The 24,079-nt window shown below is 39.9% G+C and overlaps 1 protein-coding gene across 2 annotated transcripts; it reads right to left on the bottom strand.

Moving 5' to 3' along the window:
* Nucleotides 1–899: 899 nt before the first annotated feature.
* On the bottom strand, nt 900–23,725 carry cntn1b (contactin 1b). 2 transcript variants are annotated; one of them, XM_041780347.1, is made up of 25 exons: nt 23,660–23,725; nt 22,966–23,176; nt 15,330–15,479; nt 14,628–14,663; nt 14,394–14,520; nt 14,132–14,313; nt 12,036–12,131; nt 11,739–11,951; nt 11,553–11,652; nt 11,284–11,468; nt 10,903–11,027; nt 10,691–10,808; nt 10,392–10,542; nt 10,139–10,266; nt 8,531–8,703; nt 8,297–8,420; nt 5,712–5,879; nt 5,469–5,618; nt 5,321–5,391; nt 4,968–5,220; nt 4,750–4,871; nt 3,045–3,234; nt 2,823–2,944; nt 2,092–2,248; nt 900–2,013 (listed from the first exon to the last, which is right to left on the bottom strand). In XM_041780347.1, the coding sequence occupies exons 3-25, from the start codon at nt 15,382–15,384 to the stop codon at nt 1,931–1,933; spliced, it is 3,129 nt and encodes a 1,042-aa protein (XP_041636281.1). In that variant the 5' UTR covers nt 15,385–15,479; nt 22,966–23,176; nt 23,660–23,725; the 3' UTR covers nt 900–1,930. The 2 variants fall into 2 exon arrangements, with proteins under 2 accessions (XP_041636281.1, XP_041636282.1); XM_041780348.1 differs by lacking the exons at nt 900–2,013; nt 2,092–2,248 and adding an exon at nt 2,400–2,479.
* Between the last annotated feature and the right edge of the window lie 354 nt (nt 23,726–24,079).

Genomic DNA, 24,079 nt, shown 5'->3' with positions numbered 1-24,079 from the left:
GCCACCGTCAGAGGGCTTCAGTGATGGCTGTCCTTCTGAAACTTTGTCCCATCTCCTCAGAGGATCTCTGGAGCTTAAAGTGACCGTCGGGTTCTTGGTGACCTCTCTTACTAAGGGCCCTTCTCCCCTGACTGCTCAGTTTGTCCAGGTAACCAGCTCTTGGAAGAGTCCTGGTTGTGCCAAACTTCTTCCATTTAAGAATGATGGAGGCCACTGTGCTCTTAGGAACCTTCAATGCAACAGAATTTTTTTGTAGCCTTCCCCAGATCTGTGTCTTGGAACAATCCTGTCTCTGAGCTCTGCAGGCAGTTCCTTTAATCTCTGATATGCATTGTCAGCTGTGAGGACTTCTACAGAGAGGTGTGTGCTTTTCTAAAAGATGTCCTGTCAACTTAATCTACCACAGGTGGACCCCAATAAAGGTGTAGAAACATCTTAGCGAAGTTTACTAGAAATTGGAGGAACCTGAGCTAAAGTTCAAGTGTTGGTGTTGACGTAACATTTCAGTTTTTTATTTTCTATAAATTTGCAAAAATCTCTAAAATTCTGTTTTCACTGTGTCATGATATATACCAGATGTATCCATGAAACTGATTGTTTAAACAGCTTGAGCTTTTCTTCCTCTTTCTTTTTGTATCTTTACTGTCATTGGTCAGCCTGTGGTAGGCAAATGGTAGCCACGAGGCTAGCACTAACATGGCTGATCCAGTCATGGTATTATTTAATTAGATCTGAGGGTGACCATTTAATTTGGCATATGAGATATCTAGTAATTCCTGAAGGTGGACCTGACCTAAATGTCACTGGTTTCGTTCAAAGATGTGTTTGTTTTTTCAGGTCAGAGAGACTAAAAACACTGAACCAATGAGACAGTGTAAATCGTTGTACTCTGTTTAATGGTTGTTTATAATGGAAATCAGCATAAATGTGATATAGAGTATTTTTCATCCAACTGCAGCCTCAATGCTCATTTAAATCACACAGGTTGTTTGCAGAAATTACCGTTGGTCTTTTAGGATGTTTCAAAGTGAATCAGCACCCGTTGGCAGGGCTAGAAACCAAGTTTGAATTGTTTTATGTACAAAATTTAACTCAAAATACAGCAGATATCCTATGTTCATGTTAAACAGCACAACTAAAAGATAGAAAAAATCTAAAAAGTTCAAAAAAAAAGTGAAAACCATTAAACCGTCTTTATGATAATGTAAAACAGGTGTATTAAATTAAAATCTGTGATAAACTCTGTGAGAGGTGATGAAGATACAGTCATAATTCTCTGCTCTGTCCCAACAAAACAGCCATTATTCTCTGGCCCTGTAGATATTATTCATTGCTCATCCTTTCTGAGAAATTTAAAGTGCTTGTTACAAATAAATCCCAGTTCTAGGGAATATACATGACCATGATACTGTTTGTTTGACTCATTTCAGAAGACATAATGCAATAGTGAAGGAAGTGTTTGAAGCAAATTAAGTAAAAGTGACCTTTACGGAAGCGTTAATTTATGTCTTAACGATGAAAGAATAGCTTATTTGCTGAAAAATTCCCTATCACATCCACAACGTAATATCTATCCTCTTTTGGCTTTAACTTTGGGAAGGCTTTAATAAAACCTCAGGATTTGTCTTTAAGTTATTTTCAAAAACAAAGTTTAAAGTATGTTCGGATGCCGGAGTCTCATATGTTACACAATGTACCCTGAAGATCTGCATTTAGAAGATTAAATAGGTCTGTATAAACTGACAGGGCCAACACCCATGACTCTTATTGTGAAAAACAACTTCCTGTGTGGTATTTTAACAAAGCAGACGATATAGGATCTAATCCTATGACTATCATTGTGAGAAGTGTTTGACAGTGAAAACTGAATACCCTTTCACATCCACATATCATCCCAGAGTCTTTTATATACATGATACTTGCAGCAAGCTCAAATTTCCAATCCCATAATGCACAGCGCCAGAAGCACCAAAGAAACCAGGCTTAGAGTTGGTGTCATCATGGATGCTTTACCTGAGGGAAGAGAAAAATGTCAAATATATGGACCAAGACTGAAACATAATCTTAGGTCAGAGGTTGTTGAAATCTTACCCATAATCCTAATTTTCCTGACCGGGCCATCTCCTCCTTCATAACGGCCGCGCACCATTAGCTCGTAGTCTCCAGTCTGAGGCATGGGGAAATCCATGAAGTGCCAGCCAGTGATGTAGACTTTCCCGTAGATGTAGCCCGTCTTTCTGAACATGACCTGGAGAAAAGAAAGTTTCTCTTTTAGTCTTTGGGATATTAAAAAGAATATTACTTCCAATTTCCACATAGGACAGCTGATAAATGTGCAAAATATCTGGTAAGCTTCTAAATACATCACAATGCACGGACCTGACTGTAAATCATCACTACATCAACGTTAAGGTTCATCCTGCAGCACGAGCTAAAGTTCCCCAGGATGTCAGTGGGTCACAGAGCTACTACGGCACCACTGAGGATGAGAAAGTTAACTTTTGACTTAAAAAGCTACAGAATTTGACATGAAATCACTTTGTAGCAAACATTAACCTTTACACTTCATGGCGGAAGAAATAAAATCATAGAATCTTGTCAAAATAAACCGCAAACCAACCCCAAAAAAGCAAAATAATCCTGCGTGAACTCACAGTTCCCATAATCTCTCCCCTCTCGTCTCAAGGCTTGCCCTAGACATGCTTCCAGTGTGTGAGGTCGGAGTCAGAGCAAAACTACGGCACTACAGGGTGTGGCACAGGCAGCGTATATGAAAATGATCGGGTGGTTGGAAAAACTGTAGTGAAGCCCTCCACACTCACCTTGTAGTACAGTGGGAAGGAGATGTTGCCAAACCAGTCATAGGAGATATGATCCCACCACACATACATCCATTGTCCTGTCCAGGTGACATAGCGCCACATCCGGGGAGGGTCTGGTGGTGCTGTTGAAATAAAAAAAGAAATAATTTAAAATATTTTTGCATGATTCTAATAACATAACAGTAATTCAAAGTGTTTTTTGTTGAGGGTAACTGGTCTTACGTGGTCTCTTAGTGAACATCTCACAATGTTCACCAGGCGGTCCAAGGCCAGCTCCATTAAAGGCACGGACCTCGATGAGGTAGTGGGAGTCTGGCAGCATGTTCTCCAACCTGGTTTGATTGACAGCAGCTGGGACGAATATACGGTGTGCACCAGGCTCTGGGTCATCGTACTTTCTCCAGTATTTAACCTGGATTATAAAAAAAACAAATCGTGTTTGTCTTAAAACATTCATCAAATATTAAAGCTATGTCACAATGCCAGTAAATAAACACTGACAACAAAGCTACAAACCCAATTCCAAAAAAGTTTGAAAAAGGTAAGTAGAAACAGAATGCAATCATTATCAAATCTCATGAATCCATACTTTATTCACAATAGAACATAAACAACAACATCAGGTATTAAAACACCTTACCATTTCCTGAAAAGTACTACCATTGTGTAGCATCCTCTCTATTTCTTAAACAACAGTCTTTAACATCAGTTGCTGGAATTTTGAGGGAGGAATGTTGTCCCATTCTTGTCTGATATAGGACTGTAGTTGCTCAACAGTCGTGGGTCTTGATTTTTTTCATTTTATGTTGCGTCAAATGTTGAAAAGTCTGACCTAGTACTTTCAAGAAATGGTTACATGTCTGATTTTAGTAAAGTTTAATAAAATTGTTATGATGAGAGTCAAAAGTCTTAAAAATTCTAATTTTCCTACGATATTGTACGTTTTTCCTGGTAAATCTACAGTCACACAGTCAAACTAAATACTTTTGTGTGTCTATTTTGACACCAACACATTTTCAGTTGAACTCTGACTTCGGTAGCATTTGTTCCAGCTTTGCTAGTATTTGACAAAACACTAGACAGAAATGTAGTGATTGTTAGAGGAAATGTTATGAAGCATTGGAGCTTTCCATTTGTGCTGAAAGAGATTTGAAGCTTTGGAGTTTCATTCTTAGGAAAACAGCGACATCTGGTGGCATACCGAAATTACAGCAGCCAATTAATAATAGAACTAAAGAAATGGCACAAAAACTCACAGTCTGAACCTCAATTTTTTTTGCAAGAAAAGTCTAATTTGCTGTGTGTGTCTTCACCAAATTCATCTCATATTGATCACCAGAGCTGATTCCTACATTATCTTTTATGGCTGATATTTTTGAGGCGAAAGTGGAAGTTAGATTCAGCCATTTGTGACATAGAAGGAGAAATTTAAAAAAATACTCTTGACATAGGATTAAATACAGCTACTCGTTTCTGGACACCTTTCTTTGATTATTAGACTCATTATCCTGATATAAGATGCCTTTTTAGCTTTGCCTATATCAGTGGTATTATAGCTAATGTGCTGCTAAGATAACTTACTGTTAATTTAATGTTGGCCTTGAATGTTTTTCTTTTAACTTTCATTGATTTTTTTGTTGCACGTGCTAACAGATGTACCAGCAAGAAAGCTAGTCTTATGGCATAATATACTGGAAATAATTCCTTGTTATTGTTCTTACACATCTACTGCACCTGTATAATGAAGGCAGAGGACTGCCAATTTCTCTCTGTCATCACAAAAATAGGTGAGTGGTTCATTAAAATGAAGCCCACTTAACCATTGTCACTTGTTTTGAGGACAATGGAATTATATTCAATAAGATTAAGGTTTTTTAAGAAAGAAAATGTTTTTAATACATGTTATTTTACCAGTAAAGCTTTGTACCTGGTATCCTTCAATGTACTGCTGCAGTCCTGTACCAGTATCAACAACTGGCAACCACCAAACTAAAGCTTCAGTGGAGGACACCGGCCTGGCATAAACATCCGTAGGAGACTCTATCGGTACTGGAGAAGACAATAAATCAAATAAAGCAAAAAGGTCAGATCGACGTCTTCAAGTGCCATATCTAGGCCCAAAACTGGAACCACACTAATCCTCACCATCTCTGGGGTAGTAGATGACCTTGGTGAGGCTGTAGGGTCCGTCTCCTTTCACATTGAAAGACTTGATCTTCACCTGAAACTCTCTGACCTGGAAATCCTCATCGGTGGGAATGAAGTAGGAGTCTCTGTGAACGTGGCGCCTCGTCTCAGGGTCTGAAATTGTCTCGTACCACCAGTCGTAGGCATCGTGAGGCTTGAATGCCACGATGTAGCCAAACTTTTTGCCGTAGAAAAACCACGGCTCCACAGGCTAAAGTCAGAGTTAAAATGGAAAAAAAAACCTCTTGAAGAATGTGCAAGCACTTCTGGTGAATGATTAAGTTAAAAACGTTGACTGATGGATTACTTACAGTCCATGTGATCACGATTTCACCATTTCTGCCTCCATATCCAGCTACATCAGTGGGAGAAACCACCGGAGCTGAGAAGAAAATACATAATTTACAATTTCCCTGGTCTAATTAAAATACATGTCAAATAAAAGCCACCTCCTCTTACCAGCATCCCAGGTTTTGATCTTGAGGGAGGGGATACTGGCCTCTCCAGACCCATACTCGTTGGTGGCGATGATCCTGAACTGATACTCCAGCCAGGGGTACAGATCCGTCACTTCTGCCCTCTCTGCATTGCCATCAAGGAAAGTTGGTGCTAAAGAAACCACAAATTTGATGTCATGTTAACATTTTTTTGGAAACAAAATGGGTGCATGTCTGCCATCTACTGGTAATATGAAGTACTGACAGGTGCTGGCATCTCTCCAGTCATCTTCATTCAGGGCCCAGTAGTGCCTGGTTTGGATAGTGTAGGAAAGTATGGGGCTGTTGTGATCTGCTCCTTTGGTCCATATAAGCTTCACCCACGTGTCTCCAATCTCTTCTATTCGGATCACACCAGGAGGCCCGGGAACGCCTGGAAAAGGGAGGAACAGTCCATGGAAAAAACAGCATGAGGATGTGATTTTTTTTTTTTTTTTATCTGAGGTTTATGGTTTTTTAAGGTTATCTTCAGCTGTTTTGCCTGTGAAAGACAGGGAAGCTGAAGAAAAACATGAAATACGGGGAGAGGACTGGGCTGAGGACTGCAGCTTCTGTATATGGTCGTCTGTATTCCAGCTGAGCTAAAGCAATGCCTATTTAACTTTAATTAAATCAGGGAAGCCTCACTGAGATTCAAAATGTTCTGGCCAAGACAGGAAGCAGCACAGTTAAGAAAGTTTCTCGCAAACAATGAACAGCCCTACTTGCAAACAAAAATATATTTCAGTCAGGAACATCTCATCATACATTTAACCATTTTATTGCAAAATGGATCTACAGTTTTACTTGGCAGAAAAGTCTCTGCTCAAAAGAAGCTCCCTGGTTTAGTTGAGCAGCATGCCTTGACTTTCCAGGGAGCATATAGCTAGAAACCCCTATATGAATAGATACATGTAAGACAATGCGTACTCAATACAATAAAATTAGTCCAAAATCAATTAATCCACAGTAGCATGGATCTGAATATGAGAGTGCAACAAGCTTTATGCTATAAAGGAGGAGGCTGGGGTGGAGGAGGTTTAGCTTTGCCAGCAGCTGCAGCAGCGTGGTGCATCAGCATTACTGCAAGGATGTCATATTTAAACACACTGCTGTGTTGAGAGAAAGAGCTGTGATTGGCTGTGGGGGCTGTGAGGCGATAATTAGGATCAGCTGGCTGTCAGCTAATTGCGGCTGGGTGTATGACTACTGTGTCCAGCATGAACTAATTCTTCTACTATATCAAAGGTATGGAAAAAAAATCAAAAACAGGAAATGTTCTTCAAGGTTGCCCATAATCATAAATACATCAGTCATAACATCTTCAGCCAAATGTGTCCACTTCAAAGTCATTTAACAGTCCCTGGAAGACATCTGATGAAACCAGCTCATTAAATTTCAGCTCTTTTCTGCTATTATAGAACAAATTACTCAAAGGAATAGTAGCATAGCCATCAAAATCCAATACTCAGTTTCTTGCAAGCTTGCTGTTGCTGAATGTTCTAAAACACCAAGATGGGTCCCAATAAGAGGCTTAAATGTATTTTGTATTGAAGTGGTTCAGATAAAGAAATAAGGTGAACAGGCACAAAAAGGACACAAAAATTAAAGATGAACTACAACATCTGTCCATGAAAGACAGAGTAGTGATAGTATATATATAATAATAAATTGTTCCTTCTGATGCTATTTAACAATTCTCAAGTCTTTTCCACCCCCATCCACCCATTTTGTTTGAGAATATTTAAAGGCTTACCTATTCTGAAGCCTAGACTGAAGTAGATATAAGCTTAAAAATATTCTTCTTTTTCCCTTTGCAGAATAAGAAAAGAAGTTAAAGACTTAAAAATAATAAATGTTTGATTATTTTGCTTTAAACAGGCTGGGGACACCGATTGTATTAAATATTGACATCACTCATTGGTTTCTTAAGAGACATTTTGAAGCCATCAATGAAAGTCGCCATATTGAAAATTCTGTCTCCAGTTAAAATGGATCTGAAGCCTTCAGGCCAAAAAGTAGTACGTGTCCACCTGTCAGCCCAGTGAATGTTGCTTACTTGGTAAATGGACATGAGCTTGCATAGTGCTTTCTAGTCAACTGCACTGCCGGTCATACCTACCCATTCATACCCTTTCACACCACTCACTCTACATTCACACACTTTTTGCAAAGGTTGCTATGAAAAATTGGCCATCAGTATTAGCTAGACCCTACACATTTTTGTGGGGTTGAGGCAAAGTGGGGTTAAGTGTCAAGTGTCTTGCCCAAGGATAAATCAACCTTCCAAATGCGAGATGACTGACTCTACCTACTGAGCCACAGTCGCCCCTGGTAAAGCAAGAGCCCATCACAGAGACTACAGTCCTCGATGCACTGGTAGCACTACTTATGATCCTGGTGCTGTTTGGTCTTTTCCCTCTGTCTCTGTGATTTCTCTCTACAGCTGTCCTATCAAAATAAAGGCAAAATACCCTAAAAACACATATTTTTTAAAACAATTCAACCCAGCACTAAATATGCAGAGTCATGGATTACTCTTGGCCTTCATACAATCCAAACAAATAAATTTATATAACAATTGTCGTCCATACAGTTTTTATAACGAAACTATCTGTTGAATCCATTCTTTTGTTACCAGGCTGTAAAGATGTATTCCTGCACCAAAAATGGACATTTTAGGACTGGACTTTATGGGGATTCCTTGGTTCTTGAATCCAGCCTGAAGTGGACACTCCAGAAACTTTCTTTGCACTTCCACATTAGCCTTAATTTCTTAACACTTGAGGTCACTGCTTGGCCGGGACTGACCTACAACCTTGAGATCAGCATACGCTGTGTCGCTGTCCACCACTGTCTGGGCTGTGCATCTGTATCGACCTTCGTGCCAAATCTGGACATTTTTTATTCTCAGGTCACCTCTGCCATCTACATTCTGAGAAACAGGAAGCAAAGACAAGGAGACGTTAGAAAAAACACTGAGAAGGACAGGAACAGAGATACAGATAAGAGGTAAAATAAGGCTAAGGTGAACCATCAACCTACCATAACACGTTCGTAGTGCTGCCACTCAGCATTAAAGTCGATGACTCTGAAGTCGATTTCCCAGATGAAAGTGATGTCCAACATGGGGTCATATGAAGCAGCACAGTTCAGAATGATCTCATCCCCAACCTTTACTTCTGAGTCTTCTGGTGGCTCTGTGAGAAACGTTGGCTCTGTAGAGGGGAAAAAACATCCAAAGTGTTGTTGGAAAATTCCAACCCAAGAGCCCATCAATTAATATGGTTAATATACTGAAATATGGGCACACCATAGAGTCTATAGAAAGATGGACAATGTGAAAAGTCCCTAAAAGTGAAGCTAAATCATTCAGCGCTTCTTCTACTGACTGGCTGCAGTATATAGTACCTATAGAAAGTATTCACCCCTTGAATTGATTTTATAAATCAATCATGGTCGATATATTTTGGCTTTTATGACAAAACAGTTTCTCTTTAATGTCAAAGTGAAAACTGATTCCTACACAGTAACGTCAATTAAACAAAAATATGAGATATAAAATAAGTGATTTTCATTCATATTAACCCCATTTAAAGTAGCTGACTTAATTCAACAAAGGTCCAGCCAACTGGTGCCAGTAGTAATGAAATGGGGATCAGTGCAGTGAAGCAGCTGAGATGGGAGAGACTCTGCATAGAGACTCTCAGATTAAATCTCAACCAGAGAGCTAAATAAGAGATCTATAGATAAATAAGATAAATAAGAGAGCTAAATAAAGTTCTTTGGTCTGAGGAGACCAAAATAGTGCTTTTTTTTACACTGCACATCACCACAAACACACCATTCCCACTGTGAAGCACAGTAGTGGCAGCATCATGCTGTGGGGATGCTTCTCAGCAGCAGGCCCTGGAAGGCTTGTTAAATTAGAGGGTAAAATTAATGTGGCAATCTTATTCAGTCTGCAAAAGAATCATGGCTTGAGGGGAGGATTTATTTTCCAGCAACGACCTAAAGCATACAGCTGCACAGAAATAGTTTAATGACAACAAGGTGAATGTTTTGGAGTGGCTGAGTCAAAGCCCAGATCTCAATCCAATTCAGGAATTTGTGACTGGACTTGTAAAGGTCTGTTCATGCCTATTCACCAATTGGCTGGACCTGTGTTGAATTAGATCATGCACTTTTGCAAATTTTTTTTTTTTTCAAAAAAAGCCTAATTATATTTGCCATGATTGATTTATAACATCAATGAAAGGGAAAAACTTGTTTTTTAGGCTCTGTAGCTCAGTACCACCTACTTTGAGTAAACTCTAAAGTTACGAAGTTTGTTCTTTTTATGCCAATTTACATATTTTTCTTACAAAGAGTCTTTCTAGTGACCTTATTGATGCTATTAAAAGGGTTCAAGCTCCATAATCGACAGCTCTGTAAAAAAGTGCTGCTCCAGTGGCCCTGTGTGCACCAGGTTTACCAAGTTAATGAGTGTTTTGGTTAGCAGAGGAGGTAGTGGAGTTTACTGCAGAACTCTGGCTGGAAATAATACCACCAACACATTATGTTAATGAGAGCTGAATTGTTTTTCTGATGACAGAAGGAGGTGGAAGCACTTTGTTCACCTTCACAGACAGTAATCAAAGAGAAATGGCCGACCTGTGATGGTGAGAAAGCCTGAGCTGTTTGCCTTTCCTCTGTCGTTCTCAGCAAAGCAGGAGTACGTGCCTTCATCATTCCTGGTGGCATTGAGGATCTCCAGACTCCCATCATACAAGATGGAAATTCTAAAAATGAACATGAATAATTAGCTCCTGAGAGTGGATGCAAAGTGCACGCTATCAAAAATGGCCTTGAGTGCTTTAGTGAACAGTCTAAAATAACAGCTGACTGTATTCTAAGTTGGACTGACCGTGAACCATTGTAAAGAAGCTCTTTGCCCTTTGTCCATGTGTAGCGTGGCCTGGGTGCAGCTCTGGGTTTACACTCGATCACCACACGGCCATCCCTGGCTCCAAGAAGTTGCTTCTTCACAGGGTTAAATTCAAATGTAGGAGGACAGGCTAAAAGGGAAATATTCAGAGGCTTGAATTCAGTTTACAGTAAGTTTTTGTCGCCCCAAAAGAAGGACTTCATGGAGTCTTACCCTGAGATATTGATATATGAATATTTGACAAGTGATCAAAAGAGGAGCTTCTTCAAAGGACTCACCAATGACCCGCAGCTCAGCGTTGGCATATTTGATACCCCAGTTGTTCTCAGCAATACACTGGTACATTCCTGAGTCGTCAAAAGTGAGACTGGAGAACTTTAATTCTCCCTTCCCATACTGAAAAAAAAACACATACACACCAATAATGCCAAAAATCACAAAAAGCTAAGCTTATTCCCTGTGCTGCTAGATGTTTTGAGTGACTTTTTACCATATATCCGTCTTTGTACCAGCGGATAAAAGGAAACGGCTTCCCTGATGCCACACAGCGCATTGTGTGCTCAGAGCCGATGTCGATCTGAGTGTTGTTGATCGTTTCCGCCCACTCTGGAGCAGCTGGAAAATAAAAACAAGCATAAAGAATATTATATTTGACACAATATTAAATCAAAAGCTCCAACATAATGTGATTTTTGAAATAATGCCTTAAAATGATACATTTTTGTGCTATAAAATGCCCAGAAGGGACACAAAGAAACAGACCTACTTTTCTGAAAGCCAAATTCAATTGTACGATCCGCTCTCCACACACAGCACACACTCAAGGATACACTCTCCAATCTAATCTTAGAAATCCAGTGATTTCACCTACACTCCACATACAGCCAGGCCTTGTGCCAGTCCTTTCCTTTAGTGTTGATGGCCTCGCAGTCGTATGCACCGACGTCTTCGTACTGAACGTTGTACAGATGGAGCACAGCTCCTGATTCGCTGATCACATGGTTTGCTGGGAGGTCTGTGGCATCCACTTTCCTCCAAACAATGTGAGGGATCGGACTTAAAAGAAACAAACATAAGTTATTTTTTTCCCATGACAGACTTTAAACTTTGAGCAAACAAAATCTTAAAAATTGAACCTACTTCCCCAAAGCAAAGCACTCCAGTGTGATGTTAGAGGCCAGCATGGCAGTGGTATCTGGAAACTTCACCCTGATGTCTGCTGGGTACTTTCTCTCCTCACCTAAGACAACAAAATCAAAGCCTTATGAAAATTAAAGCAATTTAAAATCTTTTCATGTTAATCTACACCAGTGATTCTCTACACACCATCCTCCGGAGGTAAGGGGATGAGAGGGATAAACTTTGAGAAGACGCTCTTCCCAATGATGGGGCTGGAAACAAAGCAGGAGTAGTTTCCAGCGTCTTGAGCTTCCACTTTGGCGATGTAAAGGTTTCCTGTCTTCTGGGAGACAAACCGACGGCGATCAGTGGGCAAGAAGACAGGGAACTCATTGTAGATCCAGCGGTAGGTCACCTCCTCTGTAAAGAAAAGACAGAAACGCTGAACCAGTTTGTCTCTGTTATTCTCCAAAACTGCATTTTCTGAAAGGGATTCCTACATACGTGGCCAGGCTTTTGGAGGGGCGCAGAGCAGGACAGCCCCCTGTCCTTCTTTGACGTATACCGGGTCTCTTTCCTCCTGGGGAAACTCCTCTATATCTATATCACAGAAGGAGAGGATATTGAGAAAAGATTTGTAAAATATCCAACAAAGAACAGAAATAAAGACTATCTTTAACCTCCTACAACCCTGCATCCTCATATGAAGACAATATATTTTGGGTTTCCTGCACCATTACTCTTAATTCTAAATTAAACTTAGACTTGTTCTTTTGCCTCTTTTGTGGACACTTGCTCCGCCATTTAGTGGTCACAAAACCAGATAACAGTTGTCAGTGTACCTTAGAGATGTCATTCCCACCCAAATGTTCTATAGCCAGTTGAAACGTTTATGCTGAGTAATGTTTGTGGTTTGATATGGCAAAATTGATCAATAAAAACAAGCTAAAACCACACTAAAAAGCACTGGTATGAAGACACTAAGGCTTGGTTATTACTTTATTGTTCAGTGTAGGTTGGGAAGATTTTTGAGTGAAACAGTTTGCAAGTAGAGGTGAGTTGCATTGTTTTTTCACCATTCTACCAAACAGGTGTTTTTGCACTGTGAATGTCCCATAGTTTTTTACACACTGAAGTCTTTACTGTGTTATAAAATAAGATAAACCCACTGTCATCATCATTTATAAAAAACCTACATGGTAAAACAAAATGCTTGGTTTTTATTCCTATCAGGTCCTACTGGTCCAAGATTACTATGAGAAATAAAAAATGCCAACCATATAAAAGCTCGAGTCACAGGAGGTTAGACAGAGGAAGCCTCATGTTTTGTTTTGTTTTTTTTTTTAACCTTAAAGTTGGTCATGATGCTAAAATTGTGGTACATTAATGGCTAGTAATAATTTTTCATTCAATTTCATATTTGTAACAACATTGAAATAATACATTTTTTGTCACTGGGAAACTTTTTCAAGATTTAACACTTTGTTAAATCATAAAGCATTCATTCAAAAATGACTGTAGTCTAGCACAGTCCTGCTAATAAGTAGGTCTGGGCTGTTGTTAAGTACAGTTTAGTAAATGCCAAGTAACGTTAAATTTAAATGAAGCAAGAGATTAATTTAAGTTGTAGGCTAAATAAAAACTACAATAGGCAGTTAGAGCAGTACATCTGCTGTGAAACCTTTAAATAAAAAACACTCAAAAATAGTGCTGGGCAATTCATCGAAATTTAGATTGAATCACTATTTCTCCTACTACAATTTTCAAACTACAGAAGGTGCCATATGTCTTTGACCTGAAATGTGTTTCAAAATGCTACTTTCCTACATTTTGCTGCAGGGATGTTATGCATTTGCACTTGAATGCAAACACTCAAGTGTCAATTTTCTTCTAGAATAATTTGCAAAAAACCTACTTTCCTTGTTTTTGTAGATGCTTTTATTATTAAAAATGAGAAAGACATAAAATCATCAATCCCTTCAATACAACCATTCATATCCAATTTTACTATGAATCCAAATAACTGCAATTACAGTAGATATTTTTCAAAGATGTTCAACCTTTGTTTGATCTACCAAACATTGTGAAAATATAGTGAATTATTGTTTGTTTGTATATATAACATGGGGAATTTAAATAGTAATGGAATATTAAATCACAATCTGAACAGTGAGGAGAAAAAACGCAGTGAGATTGTTTTCCCAAATAATACAGCCCTACTCAAAACCATGAAAGTGCTCATACTGTAAATGGACAGACAACTTTTTCAAATAGCTTTACAAAAGAGTAGGGAAGCTACATCCTGAAGTAGCTCATAAACAAATTGAAATCTTTGAACTAGCAAGTTAACAAAAAGTACAGGACCTAAAATTGATCCCTGAGGAACACCACTATTTGGATTGTTACTACATTACTACAGCACAAAGGTTTTTTAGTCACTGAATAATGTACAGAGTTTGTATTTGAATAAAATCATTTCATAAAAACTCACTATTCATATTTTGTTCTTATGTTGTAAAAGATTTAAAAGAAAGCACCAGACACAAGTACACCACACCACTGAAGAAGATGAGCTACACCAGCAGAGTTCACATACTCACATCCAAACTTGACCCTGGCCTCTTTGCTAATGACGGTGCCGTAGATGTTTTTGGCCACACATATGTACGTCCCAGCGTGTTTCTTCTGTCTAGGGTTTGTGATGACCAGGTTCCCCCCCACCAGGCTGTAGTGCTCGTCTGGCTGCTCCATCAGCTTGATTTCCCAGTTATCACGGCGCCACCTGTGATACATCAGTAACACATCATTGGGTATAATGTAAAGTATATTGCCCTTTGAGGGTAAACCTTTATTATTGGTTACCTGTAAGAAGCTGGGGGGTTCGCTCGTGCCCTGCAGTTCATGGAGATTCTCCCATCTGGTGAGTCCTCAGTGTAGACAACATCTATAGGCTCCTCCTCAAAGATGGGACCATAACCAGTAGCATCCTCTGTCAAGTTTAATCTTATCATTAGCTGAAGTACTAATTAAGGAAACATTCAAAAACATTGCTAGATATTTGTAGCTTTTTGTTTTTTTCAGAGAAACTGAACTCACCTCCATAAATTCGTGGCTCACCAAACAGAACGGCCACTGCAAAACAAAATCACGAAGTATCAAGTATTGAAATTTTCCTCTCTGCCTAACAATAACCCTGGTTAAGCTGGAGACAACACTGCCATCCATAAGTCAATCTAACATTTAAAAAGAAGCATCTATTATAATTCAGTCATCAGTAGGGACTGCAATATAAGTCTCTGTATCATCAGCATATTGATGGAAATTTAAGCTGTGCCCCCTAATAATGTTCTCAGATTATTACATGTTAAAATGTATAGGATCTAAAATATAACCCAGAGGAACCCCACCATTTATTTTCAGCTTTTATTACATTATAAAAGCATTAAAATGCTCAAGTCAGCCAATAATGTGCAAAGTTTGCCGAAGTGCTGCCAATAATGTGTGATTACGATTATACTGGACAATCTTGCGATTTACAGCTAAAATTTAATTGTAATTTTCAGTTTTGTATTACGAGTATTATGAATACCACTATATGTTATCAGATCTCCAAAGTGCAAAACCTACAGTGTGTTGGTAAAGATTTGAAGTATATCCAAGATACTTGCACCCCTTAGTGAATAATATACAGGCTTTATACTCTAATATGATCATCTTACAAAACCACATAGCTCTACCATTCCTATTCTATTTTAATGCTGTGAAAGTTATATTTTTGGACATCTCTGAGATGGTTACCTGTGAGGGAGATGGAGGAGGAGAGCACCAGGAGCAGTAACGCAGAGGAAGCCATAACCGCCAACAAAAGGATGCGTGGAAGCCTTGTTAGTAGGCAGATGGGAAGCAGCGGATGGACTGAACATGAACTGGGGAGGGCTGTGTAAGAGACTGAAAAAAAAGGATTTATCGTTGTTGTTAGTGACAGGATTTATGTGTAACTGACAATGATGTTGTTTGACATGATCTTCTCAGACAGTGAAAAAAGTACTTTGTGCTATATCCACTTTTCTGACCCTTAGAGCACTACACTAGACGGATGACTGTGCATGACTTTCTACACCAGAAACAGTGAATGCAGGGCTAGCTCGAGCCCTCCGGTGTATATAAATGATTCAGGGTGTGAGTGACTCAGCAGAACGCTGCAAATAGTTATGCGGAGTGTGTGCAGATCCACTACAGCACACACCAGCAGCAGACATGCACCAGAACACTGGGGCTGTGTGGAAACAAAACACAAGGTAGCACTGCAGAGTGAGGACAGCTCCTGCTGTGCCGTCACACATGCTCGCACATCACATCTGCAGGATGAAGCAGCAGAACTGCTGTGAGAGACTGCAGGGTTTGGAGTATTATCATCAGATAAGACACACAGCACCACTAAAATGCATTCACCACCTTGGATGTTTTACCTTTTATTGATTTTATAAATTAAAAATGGTCATTATATGGCTTTTTGACAAAAGACAACCAAAAAATCTCAAAAAAGTCAGAGTGAAAACAGATTTCTACAAAATAATGCCAATTACATAAAAATATGTAAAGTAAAATAAGTGACTGCATAAATATGACAGCCCTTTTTAAGTCCAGCCACAAATTCTCTTTTGGATTGAGGCCTGGGCTTTGAGTCGGCCACTCCAGAAGATAATTTGCTGCATTCATTTTACCCTCTTTACCCCCTTCCCATGCCTTCCAGAGCTGGCTGCCAATAAGCATCCCCACAGCATCGTGCTGCCACCACAGTGGGGATATTGTGTTTGTAGTGATGTGCAGTGTTTGGCATTTTGTCTGATGGCCAAAAAGCACAAATTTCGTCTCATCAGACCAAAGAACTTTCTCCACTTGACCATGGAGCCTCCCACATGCCTCTTGGTGAACTCCAGTCCAGATTTAATCTGGAGTTTTCTTCAACAGTGGCTTTCTCTTTGCCACTCTCCCATAAACCTTTGACTTGTGAAGAACCGGCCAAAAGTTGTTGTCTGCAGAGTCTCTCCCATCTCAGCTGCTGAAGCTTGTTACTGCTTCAGAAGAGTTATATGTGTCTTGGTGGTCTCTCTCACTAGTCTCCTTCTTGCACACTCACTCAGTTTGTGATGACAGTCTGATCTAGGCAGATTTACACACGTGCCATAGTCCTTCTGTTCCTTGATGGATTTAACTGAGTTCTGGGGGATGTTCAGTGCCTTTAATTTTTTATTGTATCCTTCCCTGACTTATACTTTTCAATAACCTTTTCTCTGAGTTGCTTGGAGTGTTCCTTTGTCTTCATTATGTAATGGTAGCCAGGAATACTGATTAACGAGTGACTGGAACTTCCAGACACAGGTGTCTTTATACTACAATCACTTGAGACACATTCACTGCACTCAGGTGATGCGTGTTTCTCTAATTGTTAGACTTCTAGCACCAGTTGTCTAGACCTCTGTTGAATTGGGTCAATCACTTTTAAGAGGGTGAATATCTATACAGTAATTTATTAGACATCACATATTTTTGTTGACATCACTTTGTAGAAATCTGTTTTCACTTTGATATCAAAGGTGTTTTTTGTTATTACTTTCCACTCATTAAAAAGCCAAATTATGTTGACCATGATTGATTTTGAAAATCAATAAAAGGGTAAAACATCCAAGGGTTGAATAGCTTTTATAGGGAGTTTAAAGGGAGACATAAGAGCTGGTGAGGTATTTATCCGGGATCATTAATAATGCCTTGCATAGCAAACCTTTCGAGCCACATTACACAAGAGAAGCATCTGTATTAAATAGGCATATTTCAATGTGATTGTGGAAAATGAGGATGCACAGATCCAAAAAATTGAATCAGGGAGGTGGTACTCATGTCAAGAGAGATGATTACTGGCCAAGGGAAACTGTTTTTCATTCAATTTCATTCAGTAACCTCATGTAACCTCACAATAACATACAGTAAATCCAATCAGAGCGCACAGCCAGGAATACAGTTTTTTAAATCAAAGCCACTGGTGCCAGATGTGTCCTCAGTATCTATGGATAAGCCTGCTATATGCCCAAGGAAAGGCTGCATGACGCACATCTGATAGTGCCTTCTCTATTTACCCTTTTTTCTAGCATCTTCCCTTCTCTCTTGTCTGCATTACACTACAGCGTCTCCTTTTTTGCATTTCTGTTAGTGTAACGCTTTTGTTTTAATTCTGAAAGCCTAGCCTGTGACAGCGGCTTCATATTTGTCAAAGCTAGATACTGGTATGCTTCCTTGTGTTTTGCAAAGGAAGCAATGATGATTGCATGAATCTTTGCCACATAAATTAATGAATTAAACTGATTTAGTAACTAGACAGATAGTTAAAAAGAGAGATCTAGCTAAGAGATATTGTGCAAGGGAAATACCTGCACACTAACACATCATTTCACTACCATTTGAGGTTTGAATTTTAAAGGTTTATCCAAAATCCAAACTGGATTTTTATATCTGTTAATACTGTCATCAGAGAACCAGTGACAACTTCCATCCTGTCATCCATCCAACCGTTTTCTTTCGCTTAATGGAAGAAAATGGATCGGGTCGTAGGGCAGCTGGCTAAGCAAATCCACCCAGACTTGCCTCTTCCTAGCAACGTTCTCCAGCTGGAAGACTGTGAGGTATTCTCAGGCCAGATGGGGTAATCCCTCCAGCGAGTTCTGGGTCCACCCCAGAGTCTCCTCCCAGTTGGATATACCTAGAAGACCTCAGCAGAGAGGTAACCAGGAGGCCAAAGGTGCAGAGGAAGCCAGTCGAGAGAAGAGCAAAAACATCTTTTCAGCAAGATTTAGTTCTAGTTCTGATAAAACTACCACTATAGCTAAAACTACACTAGTATCTTCACCAGCCATCATGATTAATGCCTTTCAGTCATTCAAACAACACCTGCGGCTAATGCCTGCTTCTCAAATTATACCGATCAGTGCAGTCATCCCCTGACCAGGAACTGTTTCAGCTCGAAGCTTTGGAAGATGGATCCACCTAATAACAGGCATGAAAGATGGACAGTTTGCAAGACTAACCATGTACTGAACAGGATTCAAAAGCTACCTGAAAATACTTTGTCTTTTGACATAACATATGCATGACATGTATACCAGGCATTGTGTAGGGATAAGGTGTCTACACAAAGAAATTGACTCCATAAAATACAAAAGTAAGTTACTTAGCTCTGTGTTAATTTCTAGTACTAGAAGTAATTTTGCTAATAAAATAGTTCTCTTTTTACTTATTTCAATTATTTTTAAATAAAAGAGGAAGATGAGAAACACCAGACTCAACACTACAGATGAGCTAAAGACTGCTATCAGAGCAACCTGGGCTTCATAACACCCCAGCAGTTTGATGGCCACATCTGGCCCATGTGTTTGAAACACAAGAACATCAAGAAGCAAATCTTTAAATCTGCAAAACTGTAGAACACAACCTATGGTTCTTAAGTAATGATAAAGTTAAGGGAACAAGCTTCATGGGGTGTCGTCTTCCTGAGATGCCCGGTTTGCAGCTTGTCTCTGACATCCCCTGTTATGTGGAACTTGGCCTTCAGTGCGGAGATGAAAGTGACAGGACCAATCAGCATCGAGGGCCAGTACTTCTGGGCGCAGCGAAGTCGTGACATAAGCAAGCAGCAACAAGAGACCGGTGCAATAATGGAGGAAGAGATTAACGTGGGTGCTGCTAAAGCGCCAGTTTTATCAGAACTTGACAACATTTCTCAGTTAAAAGAAGAACAAAGTACGGCAGTGAGTTGTTTTCTTTTCAAAAACGACAAAAGTCGTGTCCTGACATGTCTACAGTCGATGGTCCATGGTTCGTGGCGTTATGCAGTTCTCTATGGAGTTTACTCCTTTGGTAGGGGCGCAGCTTGGTAATGGCTACGTCACGTGTTTTGTTGCTCTGATTGGCCCGTAAAGATGTGACAAACAGAAAGTTCATCCAATCATCCTCTGAGTTTTTTTTTAAAGGCTCTGACCTTTCCCACACGCTGTTGATGAAAGGTTTTCCAGATGGATGTACACATCCATCTGGCGTGCCAGGCTAAGAGCTCACTCCAAACAATGCTGTAACTTGGTATCACACAGGTCCTAACCAGTAGGCAATCAGGCCCCTGACTGTCAGCACCTGGGGTACCAGAAGCTCAGAACAAGAGTCAATAGCAGAATCAGCAGTTTGGCATTGGCAGAGAAGATCTGGCACATTTTTTATGGGTGCAACCCACATACTCAGCTCTGCTGCTCATCCCAGAAATGAATGCTCCTTACAAATGTGGCACCATTTAAAATGGAAATAAACAGGCTTTCTAACAGTATAAGATTTAATGACGATAAGCTTTGTTACAGCAAATAATAACCTACCTAACACAAATTTCTGTGTTTTTGTGCAAGGTTTCTAGAATGCAAGGAAGTTTTACCTTTTTCAGTTCAATTATGAGGGGAAAAAAGGAACTTATTCATAATATTGCAAGTGTTTGAGATGCACCTGTATTTCTGCCCTTTACTTACATCAAAACAGTTTTCTTAGGGCCTATGCTTACCAGTGAGGAGCCACTATAGTGCTGCTACAAATGCATCACAGATTTTTGAACAAAACAGTCAGCTTAGAGCCCAGTAATAATCTTCCTATGGTGTCAAAGGCCACCAGGGTGGGATCAGGGACAGTAAATCAGGAGAAAATCAGGACAAAGGTTGGTAAAACTCTCAATATTTCAGTGTCAAAATAAGCATTTTAGTTTTTTCTCTTTTTCTTGTCCAATATTTAACGCAATACATGCTGTATCAAAGTTCACAGCTAGTTCTTAATAACACTAGTTGGATCTGTAACTCATGGAGGTTCAAAATAGGGAGCAAAAGAATCAAGAATCAACCATCCAGGACTTTTTGTTCTTTTTTTTCTCTCTAACCCTGGGGTTCTAAACGTTGGGGTCGGAGCCCCATGAGGGGTCACAAGACACTAAAATGGGGTCTTCAGATGCCTTAAAAAAAACTCAGAATGATTTTTAAATTACACTGTTGCCACTTTACACCAATTTTGCCAAATTTTAACATATTTTCGCGATTAAAACCCATTTTTTCTCAATTTTTAAATCCTTTCCAACACTTTTTTCTGCCTGTTTTTGTCACTTCTAAATCAAATCTTTCCACTCTCCACCTATTTTTGGCTCTGTTGTCCAATTATTGCCACTATTAACCCCTCTTTACCACTTTTTAACGCCACATTTCACAATTTGACATGCCCATTTTCGCCAGTTTCACCCATTTCTTCACATTTCTGCTAATCCTTTTTTGCCAGTTCAAATCAATTTTTCATCCCATTTCAACAAACTTCCACCTATTTTTGGCACTAAAACACCGTTTCAGCCACTTTTTATTCCCCTTGTACCATTTAATGTGCCTGTTTTTGCCACTTTTACCCATATTTGCCATATTTTTGGTTATTTTTGCCACTTTTATCTAATTTTTGGCACTTCTAACCCATTTCTGCTACTTTTAAAATCCAATTTCACCATTTTTCCCAGCTTTTTTTTTCATTATTTACCCATTTTTAATATATTTTAATTCTGTTTTTATCAAAAGGATTGATTTTTAAGAAAGCTAGTTACTATATAAATGAATTAAAGGGATATTTCTTTGATAAGCATACACCACAGCTTAACTTTACCATGGACCATGATTTTTCCCTGCTAATGGGCGGCCTTGTCTCCACATGACTATTCCTGAATGTGCATGGCTGTGTTCAGCCACCTCCAGCAACAGTGGGGGTCCCCGGTCTCTGACACCTTTATTTTAGGGGTCACGGGCTGAAAAGGTTGAGAACCACTGCTCTAACCAACCCTGCACTGAACTGTGGCCCCAAAACTGGTGTCCTAACTGACACCCCGAGTATTTGGTGGTACACATCTTAAGAAAAAAAGACATCTCAAGGTAAGCTGCTGGGGTAGATCTTGTCGCCAACAGATGACAACAATGCTTGCACGTCCTTGAGCTGCCTTGCAGCCACACTGTCTTACGCTCCTTTGCTGAGTCATTGAAGACGTGAGAAAAAGAAGGAAATGAATGCTGCATAATGTAAGGATTATCTGCCAGACAGTAACCTCCCATGAGCCTCAGCAGTCCCACATTTATCTCAAACCTTTCGGAAATGGAGGGAACAGAGGAAGAGCAGAGGCACACACCCTGTGCAGACAGAGCTCATCCACACTGCAGAGACTGCAGCACACAAGGAAGACATGCACTCTTGATGACTCAACACTAATATCAGTACAGTATTCTAGCTCTTTTATACACACATCAGATCACACTGATAGTTTTGCATGCAAAAAAATCAAAAACTTGAATGTGTGCAACTTTGCCTTTTTAAATTACAGCTGCAGCAGCCTGTTTGATCAATACTTGTAACTCTAATTCATCAGATTGTGTTTCCTCTCGCTATAATCCCATCACAGATCCTCTTTGGACAGACCAGAGAAATTTAGGTCAGCATGTATTAAGCCCAGTGTCTGTGATTCCCCTGGATGACCATGTTTGCATGCAGAAAAATCACATTTGAAGTCATGTTTGGATTCAAACGAGAGGATATCCCAGTGCCACTGTTCCCTCACTTACTCCTGGATACACTGAAGTGTTTGATTAATTTGGATTTGGGCTGTGGAGATTGTTAAATCAGAGTCAGGGGATAAAATCAGGCCTGGAGTTGAGGATGTGGGGAGAGGAATAATCCCCTTTCCTCTCATTCTGCAGGCATGACAGTTTGGACATTGCATTTTTCCTTTACAGTCACGGAAACAAGGGAGAGGAAGTCACAACATAACTAAAAACAGTGTCTGCAATCTTATTTTCAAGCCATGAATATTAACTAAATGATTAATTAGTGCTGATTTTATGGCATCACAGAGCAGAGTGCAGGCAGTACTGGGGGTATGAGGGAGTTGCCCCCTTACCCGTGAAGGACAGATAGCCATTAAAAAAACAGATGCCATGGTGCATCAGCAGCTTCCCTCGTCCTTGACGCATACAGTATCAGACACTTTCACCTTGCCTCCTCCTCTGCAGACACACTTTCCCATCTTCCCATGTCCTCTACGTGACTTTAACTTCCAAGTGAGGAGCTAAAAGCCACCTTTCTATCAAACAATGCCCACTTTGTCGCAGACAGCCTAAAAATAACGGCTTCAAAAAAGCAACTGCGCAGCTCCTTACATCACTTCACCCCCAGTGACGACTGAGCGGCACCGGTAATTCATTTGCTCTGCATTGCGGTACTCCAAAGCCGGTCCATTTCAGCTCCCCAGCGGTGAACATTCACTCTCTATCCCCGCCAAGTCTAAACAAAAGAGCCCGCCAAAGCTCGTGCACGCTCTCCAGTGTGGTGTCGTTCTTACCTTTAAGGCAGAATGGCAAATTTTCAGTTCTCTGTCCGCATGGCACACCTGGACCCGAACCGCATCGTCCCACAGCCCACCCGCCTCAGCGTCCCGTTCAGTCCAACTTTTCTATTGGAGGAGAGCGGCGGAGTGACACACCGGAGCGGCAGCCAGGGTGTGCTGCGATTGGTTCAAGGAGAGAGCAGGGCGGTTTGAGGGCTTCGTGCTGCTGCGCATCCCAAACAAGACAGAAAATGTTTTATCTGAGAGAAAATGCAGTCTGAATAAACAAAATAAAAAATATATCCTCTAAAACTACTGTTAGACACATTACTTTTCATTCCTGCAAGTGTACGACGAAACTACAAGAATTAAATCTGCCCACAAACGCTCAAAAGAACATAACTAATGTATGAAAGTGAATCAAAATAGTCCGGATATAATTTTAGGAAACGTGAGTGTGAAAAAAGAGAATGTGTGACAAGGCTATAGTCCGTGTTTTACTCCTAACCATGTGCTGTGCATCATAAATGACCTTCAGGTCATTTATGATCTATTATTCATGAAAAGTTCCAGACATCAGCGTGTGAGTGAATGTCAGAAGCTTTGATGCTTTTATTTTGAAAGGATTAAGACGTTAAATGTTAAATAATACGCCTCAGCATGCGGTCGATGCCTACTTAATCTTTATTTACAATCAATTCTTACTTACCTGTAATCTTTTCGTGTATTTAAAATCATACACTGCGGTTCGGTGTCACATTTTCATCGGTTTTCCAGCAGTTGGGGTGAGAGCATGAGACAAGAAGACACAACACGCATGCGCACATATGTGTGTTAATCTTCCACGGATTAATTTTCCAAAGATTCGTCTCTGAGGTTAAATTTACAAATAAATTTTACATCGTGTCCACTTCATACACCAGGGGGCGCTACAAACAAACACTGTTGTATGCTACACTGAGACCCTGCATGCACATCAGTACATATGATATAAGGACAGGGGACTTTGGCTTCCTGTGGCAGAGAAATCAGCTATTAAAGATGTTCACATAATTGTCTTGAAGGTCCATTAAAAATGTGGTAATTTGTTTGATATCTTCGGAGAATTTGCAATGAAATTCAGGAAAAT

The sequence above is a fragment of the Cheilinus undulatus genome, linkage group 23, assembly GCF_018320785.1.
Source record: "Cheilinus undulatus linkage group 23, ASM1832078v1, whole genome shotgun sequence".
NCBI classification, from domain to species: Eukaryota; Metazoa; Chordata; class Actinopteri; order Labriformes; family Labridae; genus Cheilinus; species Cheilinus undulatus.
Note: the sequence above shows the minus strand (reverse complement) of the source record. Positions and strands in the feature narration are given on the sequence as shown.